The sequence below is a fragment of the Octodon degus genome, unplaced genomic scaffold, assembly GCF_000260255.1.
Source record: "Octodon degus isolate 3935 unplaced genomic scaffold, OctDeg1.0 scaffold00144, whole genome shotgun sequence".
Classification (NCBI taxonomy): Eukaryota; Metazoa; Chordata; class Mammalia; order Rodentia; family Octodontidae; genus Octodon; species Octodon degus.
In genome coordinates, this window is record NW_004524720.1 from 2,440,671 (window position 1) to 2,449,169 (window position 8,499).

Consider the following 8,499-nt stretch of genomic DNA (forward strand, 5'->3'; position numbering starts at 1 on the left):
ATAATTTTATTGTATGCCTTTTTAAAAAATCACCTAATTTTCTTTTTGGTACAGGAAATCAAACTCAGGACCTCATACCTGCCAGGCAGGTGCTGTGCCACTGAGCAATGTGCACAACTCACCTCATTTACTGACTAGAGCAGGTATTAAGGGAGATGTCCAAATGTTAGCCTAGGAACATTATACCTATGTTTTCTGTGCTTTTTCATACAATAATCTAGAATCTGTACTGTAAAAGTGAAAATATTCTCAAAGTAGTTGAGAAAATATAGTACAAAAGTAGTATAAAAAGAAAAGATAAAGTTACAAAAATATAGTAATTATTTTAGTGGTTAGTAGACAGTGTAAGAAATTATTATTTGATTTGGTTACCAACCACAATGAGAAAAAAATGGTTTTTATATATAAGCAAGGATTCTCTTTTTTTTCTTCTTTTTAATTATGTAAATAAAAGTTAAAGAGCTGGGAGTGATAGAGTAAACAAAAACCAAAAATGAGACAAAAAATAGGATGGGCAAAATAGCTCAGCAGACTGAGAACAAGCACAGGGACTGAGGTTTGATCCCAAGCACCACATGCCATGCTGGCCTTGTCCCTGGTGCACTGAGCTGGCCACTGAGACCGGTGTGTGGAGGCACACTCCTGTAATCCCAGTGCTTGGAAGGCTGAAAACAGGAGGATCACTACAAGTCCGATCTATGTCATGAGACCCTGAACACCCTGTAGACCCTGTACCAAATACATAAAGATAAATAAATAAATAAAATACAATTAAAAAACCTCATCAACCAGTGTGCATTTTGCCCAGTATCCTTAGCTCACAGAGCAGATGCACATTATCTTCTTGTAAGAGTGAAACACAGCTTCTGGCCCGGGTAGGTACTATAATGTTCCCTGGGATGTTGCGTAGTGTTTCTCAAATATGATGCAGGCTTGAGTTTAAGCTTGCAAAATATCTTTTAAAAAAATGAGTGAAAAAGAACAACATATTATTTGAAGGGGCACAAAAAATACATGGATAGTGAAAACTGAAGTGAGCAGAGAACAGAAAACACAGGACTGTGTTTTCATGTAGGACCCCTTGATGGCTACTGAGTTTGTGTGACTTATAACTACAAAACAGCAAAATTTAGTGTTAGCTGAAGGATACCTATGAAGTAAAAAGTTACATGGTTAAAATGGCAAGTAAATATGTGGTAACATTTGAACTTACACTTCACTAGAAGTTAGAATGTAACATCCTTCATACTTCTAGATACCTCATGTTGGGGAATTTTCAGGGTAAAATTAAGTCTCTTGGCCCCTCGTGCTCCTTACACGCTGACACACGGTGGTCTGTCCAGTCCTGGGCTGTCCCCTCATCTTTGCTGTGCTTCTGTCTTGCTCCCCATCCATCGAAGCCTCTTCCTCTCTGGCCGATGGCCACTGGGCCACAGCACTCTCTTCAGCGCCTTCCTTTTCACTCTGGCTCCCTGTCAGCCAGTCCTGTGCTTGCAGTTGTCGACTGTATCTGGAAACCAACTGCTTTCCTGATCTCCACTGTCTCCTCTCTTAGTCCCATAGCATCCTGACGGTTCTCCCCAGTTTCACTTTACATTCGGTGCCTTCCCCCACTGCACCCAGTATTGTTAAAATGTCACCCGGTGCCACTTGTCTATATAGAGACTTTTGCCTCCTCTTGGTAAAATCCCAACTCCTTGCAGTCTGCAGGATCCTACATGACCCTTCCTTGTTGTTTCCCTACCTTTGTTGTGTCATCACTCTTTCTCTTGAGCCTTTGTCATATTGTCACCCTGGCAGTCCCCCAAAACTCCCCACCCACCAGTGCCAGGGAACTTCGGCATCCCAGAGCCCTGTGCTGCTGCCTCCTGTACTGTGTTACCTGCCCGGGGGGTGGGCAGCTTTGACCCTTCTGTCTCAGGTCACCCACAGCCTGTCACGCTCTGTCCCCTTTCACCTGCCTCCTGATATTCACCTCAGTGTCAGCCAGACTCTGTCTCTGAAGGACTCACTGTCACTAAGACTAAGCATGTGCAAAGCATTCTGCAGAAACTTCTTGAGTTTTTTTCAGTACTTAGAGCCCAAGTTCCTTCAGTAAATAAGTATTTGCCACAATATTCCCAATACGTTTTTGTGAAAAAAAATGAACAGTATATTGGCTTTTACTGGGATGTATTGTTTGTTTGTTTTTTCACTTATTTATTCTGTAAAGCCCATCATTGTGTTTAACTCTGAGGCATTATTGATATATGAATGAAAATCAGGTTTTACTTTTAATGCTCTGTATATGTGTAGTCTCGGTGATGGTGAGTCTTTTAGAGACGGGTGCCCAAGCTGCAACCCACAATCCACTGGTGTGTCACAAAGTGCCAGTGCTGCAGTTAAACCCGAGCTCGGCTGCTGGGTGACCTGGCTCACATGTGACAGAGCGGGCTCCGTGTGCACACTGAGGCCCGCGTGCCATAGGCTTCCCAGCACAGGTGTCCACCGTCGGGGAACGGCTCCGAGCGTGGACTTCCCACTGCTTGAAAAGCAGATTTCAGAAGCAATCTGCTTGGTGCTCATAACTTTGCTTAGTAGTCAAGTCAAAACTCTGACATGAAAAACCTGAGAGTGAGTCACAGTACATCTTACCAGGGACCCAAAGGGTGACACTTCAGCCTAAGCAGTGCTCTCTACCCAGGCAGCGTAGAGCACGGTGCTTGTGCCGCTGCATTCCAACATGCAGCACTGCTCTTTGTTTGTGTAGAATACAACCATGGCTCCAAAGAAAGTTAGTGACATCCGCTGTAAAGCTGAGAGGAAAAGTGTGAGACCCACCATAGAGCTAAAGAATTGTTGTGAAATTTGTGAAAGTTCTGAAACAATGACGTTATGAGTGTAATTTTTAGGCCTCAGAATGAATTATTTGGTTTTCCATTATTTCCTACGTGAAACATATGGTCCTTGAACTTTATGGTGTCGGGACACAAATTTAGAATGAAGTGAGTTCAACAGCTGAGGTGTCACTGTATTTTATTTGTGGACATTCTTTTACCTGTTTATGAAATATTTCTCTCTGGAAATGTCAGGCAAGTGGGACATCACAGATGAACAGGGCTGGAGGATACATGCACCACAGTCCATAGGCTCTCAAACATAATCGCAGGAATAAGAACTGACATCAAGTCTGAGGTTCCTGGCTACTTCGGATGCCAGAATAGGTTGCCAATAGGATGACGTCGGTGTCTGTGTTGGGCGCTTCCTGGACCACTTTGGGGCCGTGTGATGCCTGTATCTGTTCTTGGATTACATGATTTCCAAGTCAGAGACGCCTCGTTCAGCAGCTGCCTTCATCAGGCCTTGGCGTGTTTGGTGAGAAGCCCAAAAGCTGTGTGGGTTTCGGAGGCATGAATTACCCTCCTAAATGTATTTGACCTTTTTGGTCCGTGTTTAAACTATGATGACTATTTCCAGTAAGCGTGGCCATGAAAACAGAGTAGTTGTTCACAGAGAGATAACTGAGTAGAGGACTGTAGACTATCACTCTTCGGTCGTAAGAGGAACTCTTACAGATCTTTCCTCTCCTGGCGTCTGAAGTCTGTAGCACTCCCTCCTGGTCACTTGTTGGTTGGTTTCATAAGGCTGCATTACCAGTCCCACCATTCACTTTTGTTTTTATTTTGCCGAAAAGAAAATGGGTATTGAGACCATTTTCTATAAAGATTTTCTCTAGAATGTTCTAAGTGTAAATGAATAAAATATTCTGATTGAAAATTGTGAATACAGAATGGAGGCGACACTTGGCCTTTATTTTGAAGAAGCTGAGGCTTCCCTGAGTGCATGTCTTTATTACAAAGGGAAGAAAACTTATCTCGTATACATTGACAAGTTAGAATTTTTTGTTATCAACAGGTTTGGCAAACATCGGAAAGATGACAAGATTGAGAAAACGGGTAAAATAAAAGTGCAGGAGCCCTTTCCGTCAGAAGAGGAGAGGAGTCAAATGAAGCGGGAGCAGGAGAGGTAGACTCCAGTTATTTGATTCTGCCTCATTAGAAAGATGTTCTTTTATCCCTTCTGCTTTTTAAAATGTAAATATTTTTTATTCAGTTACATTTTCTGTGTCAATCCAAATGCTGGTTGTCAGATGACTGCAATGTAAAGAAGGTAAAAAAAAAAAAAAAGATTGGAGTATCTGCATGGATTTTAATGGTTTTACTTAGCTCTTTTACATAGAAGATAGAAAAGCAATTTAGATAAATAAACACATTAATACTGAATTTTTGATGATTTTTAAATGACAAAATATTTAGCATCCTGCCTCATTCATCTATGAGTATGTGATATAGACATTTTAAAGGAGTACTCATCTTGGAGTAAACCCGTTTGAGTTTTAATATCTCATTGTAAGTGTCTTGGTTTATAATAAGAATTCAAGGCTGTTAATTTTTCTCTATGTTGTTTTCCTTCGCAGTGTGACATTTCTTGATTTTTCACACTTGTGACATTTCCTACTTAAGTTGCATTGTATGTCTTCCAGAAAGATTCTTAACTATTGTTGACTTATTCTGTGTTGCGAACTCAAAGGTAGGAGAAGTGAGGAGCTGAAAGAGTTACTTAAGGAGTCATTCTCCTGAGTGACTAGCACATTGACCATCCTCGTGTGGGGTCTGGGGAGCCTTTGCACGCTCCCGTTCCTGGAGGTTCTGGGCTCTTCCCTCTGTGGTGTCTCATTTCAGCTTTTGAGCAGGCTCAGCGAGCTGTAGTGCTAGCCTCGCTAAGCCTCCTGCTTGGGTGAGACGGTTTAGGAAACTCAGTCATGCTGTGGCTAGAGCACAGGGCAGCGTCCCTGTGGTTGAGTCTGGCGTCTTAGGACAGTTCTGTGGCCAGAGTGCTTTCTGTCTCATGCCGGATGATGGAACAAGCAAGAGTACTGCCGCTTTATTTAAAAGAGATGAATGTTTCGATTTTGTTGTTGCTGTTGTTCATCAAATGCTTCTAAGGCTATTTTGGTTCCATTTTGTTCTGAAGTAGAATGGTTCCTTTAATATTCTATAGCTTTTCAAATTGTATAATGTATACATGGGGAAATTTTTGAGTCAAATCTGGGTTTATCCTACTGGGTACTCCTCAGCTTATATTGCATGGATTTTTTTATTTGTGGTGCAGGGAATGGACCCCAGGCTTCCCGAACGCTCAGAAAGTAGTCTGCCTCTGAGCTGCAGCCTGGCTCCATTGTTTGTTTGTTTTTAAATCACTGCATTTTGTTCGGTAGGATTCTCTCTGGTCCTCACCATTTTAGGCTGCTCAAACGTCTATGCACGTTCTCCTTAGGTCAGGACACCGTGTTCCTTGGTGTGTGTACTATGACATTTAGCCACTCACAGCTATAGAGCTGTGTTCTAGAGGCATTTCTTGTCCCTGCCAGGAGAACATGCTGGGCAGATGCATGAACTCAGATTCATCCACAGGCAAATATGTCATTTAGAGAGCAACAGAGCGATGGAAAGAAACATTGTCCGGCTTCCACCTCTTGAAACTTGCCAAAGGGCTTCATTAATCCTGTGCCATTTTTCATATCCTAAATATTTTTCCTTTGCAATTTAAGGTGACTTTCTGAGTTTCAACGCAGAGTTCTATCAACATTTTCCAAAATAGTCTTATAATACATACTCAGATATTTCCAGTGAAACAAAGATTTTTGCATAATGATTTCACCTGTGTTATTAATTTGCCTAAGGCTCAGTTCATTTCCTAGCTTTGCTTTTAATCTACGTCCCAGTACCTCTAGTGACGCTGCTCTTCTGGGAACTTGGTTGGGCTTCATGAATTCGCAGTGCACGGGAGGCCCAGCGGAAGAATCTGTTCAGGTCAAGGAACAAGCTGCTGGCTATTAAATCAATTAAGCTCATAACTTAAGAAAATTAAGCTCGTGGATTTCATTGCAGAGGAAGTGAGCGCAGGAGCCGTACTGAAGCATGCAAAGCGCAGTGTATTTCGTGTGCGTGTGTGTGTTGGTGTGCTTAGACTTCTTTTGAGTGTCTTTTCTCTCCTCATCTGTAACACCAGCAGTGCTCCTTTTGAAAAAGAGAACTATTCCTTCTTCAGTGAAAATTTGATCAGAGGGATAGATTACAATAAAAACTCAACAATGAAATGCTCAACATAGCCTTCCACTTTTTGCAGACTGATAGTAAAATTTTTCCACTGTAACTATTTAGATTTCAAAAATTATTTTGGCTAAATCTATATAAAAGTAGAAAACCTTTTATTTTGCTCCTTTTTTTTTTTTTTTTTTTTTAAGTGTCTGTGGTACAGGGTCTCCCTATGCAGCTCAGATCAGCCTCCCTAGTGCTGGAACCCAGGCTTGGTTGCCAGCTCAGTGTGCCCTGGGGTGGGGCTGGTGCTTACGCAGCATGGTGTATCATTGGGGATCAAATCTCGGTCCCTGTACTTGCCTATGCAGGTACTTAGTCTGCTGCGCTATCTAACCTACCTGTATGTTGCTCTTTATAATTTGGGTTTCTCATCTAAGGAAAGCCATGTATATTTAAGCTGTGTGTCTCATTTATTCCACGGTGCATCATGGTCTCAAAGCTGATCGACTTTCCTACAGATGACTCAAGTTTATCTTTTATTATGGCAAAGTAGTACTTCATGTGTGTAAGTCACAGAGAGCAGAACAGAAACAGATCATAGGAAGTGGAGAGGAGAGGGAAAGGGATAAAAACAGGCATTAAGGTGTGTACGTGTATCAACTCCACCTAAGGAGTGTCACTACAGACTTGTACTAGTAAAAAATCAAATGACACATTAAAAACAGTCATTCCTTGGTTAGTTGTGACATGTTCACAGCCCGAAGTATCTTTTATCCATTCACATCTGTGAAGCCTAAATGTTACTGCAGGCAGCTATGGTGGGATACCCCTGAACTCCCAGCACATGGGAGGCTGATCCAGGAGGATTGCTGGGAGTTTGAGGCCAGCCTGGGCTTCATAGTGAGTTCAAAGCCAGCCTGAACTATATAGCAAGACTTTGTTTCAAAAGACAAACAAAAAGTTATAAATATTGAAAACTTGAAAGGGCCATGATATTATTTTATTTTCAGTACCAGGAATTGAACTGGGGACCTTGTGTTTGCCAGACAGGCACCTATGCTGCTGAGCTATCTCCCTGGCCATGAAATAATTTTAAATGTTTTCCCTACAGTGTTAAGGTTTATTCTGATAGTGAATATAAACTAGAGCCTTCTGGGCCTGGGTCGTGCATTGAATTTGACGTTAATCTGGCCATCCCCTTCCTCTGCTGCTGCCTGGTACAGGGCTGGGGGCTTGTGCTGTGCTGATGAGAGCAGGGGGTGAGGGGTCATGGTACAGATTTGTCTTGTGGCTTAGCTAGTACAGCCTGCCACAAGCTGAAGCCTGCAGAGCTCAGACCTGTGTGTGTGTGTGTGTGTGTGTGTGTGTGTGTGTGTGTATGTGTGTATGACTAGGGAGTGAACCCATGATGTTCACAGTGAGCTTCTCCAACCTTTTTAAATTTTTTTTTTTTTAATTATTTTTGAGACTGCCTCACTAAGTTACCTGATTCCCCAGGCTGGACTCAAACTTGTGATGCCCCTGCCTCAGCCTTCTGAGTGCCTGAATTTCAAGCGTGTGCCCAGAGGCCCTGGAATGCGGGCTGCAGCGCTGCCCCCTCTGGTTCGCTCTCAGGTATCTTGGGGACAGCATCCTGCCATCCTGCATGGCTCGTTCCACCATGAGAAGGGTCTGGGCTTAAAACCAAATTAGAATGGTATAATTACAGGATCTGTGCAGCGTTGGGTCTCCTTAGCTTCCGTGACAAGGGGCCCGGAGCTTTCTCCTTCCACTAGAGGTAACACTTGAGACCCCTGTAGCTGTCTGGGTGTCACAGTGACACTGTGCAGGGAGGGCTGCCTGTGGGGCACACCTGGGGTCGCAGTGAGAAGCCTTGCGGAAGGCTCGTGGTTGAGCCCATTGAGGCAGGTTTATCCTTTCTCAAAGCACTAACCAAGTCGCTGTGCATTGCACATCTGTGTTCACAAAATATCCTGCCAGCCCCCCACTTGGTGCTTTTCTGGGTGCTACCACCTCTCCGAACTCAGTCACTGGGAAGCCCGAGGTCCTGAGGGAAGAGTTCGCCCCAGGTTCACTCACCCTGTTCACATACTCATCCAGCTGCAACAGAAGCTGCCGGAGGTGGTTTTATGGAACTTTCAGTATGTTTCAAACCAGTGTGACCTGCATCTGTTGTGTGATTTTGGTCTGCTGCATATCTCTCATTACTATTTATCTTCCCTTTTGAAAATTTTCTGTATATTTTTCCTCCCCCGCCCCACCTTTTTATTTTGTTTTTGACTCAGGGTCTCACTATGAAGTGTAGGCTAGCCTTGCACTTAACATGTAGCCCAGGCTAGCCTTGAGCTCATGGTAATTGTCCTTCCTCAGCCTCTGAAGTATTTGTCCCCTGTTTAAAATACACATTTTATTTTTTTAA

At 43.1% G+C, this 8,499-nt stretch overlaps 1 protein-coding gene across 11 annotated transcripts in view; it reads left to right on the plus strand.

Moving 5' to 3' along the window:
* Pard3 (par-3 family cell polarity regulator) overlaps positions 1–8,499 on the plus strand; it is a 543,836-nt gene that overhangs the window by 366,885 nt on the left and 168,452 nt on the right. For 8 of the 11 annotated variants that reach the window (XM_023701947.1, XM_004641833.2, XM_004641842.2 and 5 more), the window contains one exon: positions 3,895–4,005. The exons of the other annotated variants lie outside the window; for them this stretch is intronic. In XM_023701947.1, the coding sequence (XP_023557715.1) occupies positions 3,895–4,005 (111 nt within the window). The remainder of the gene's footprint in view (positions 1–3,894; positions 4,006–8,499) is intronic. 11 annotated transcript variants of the gene reach the window in all.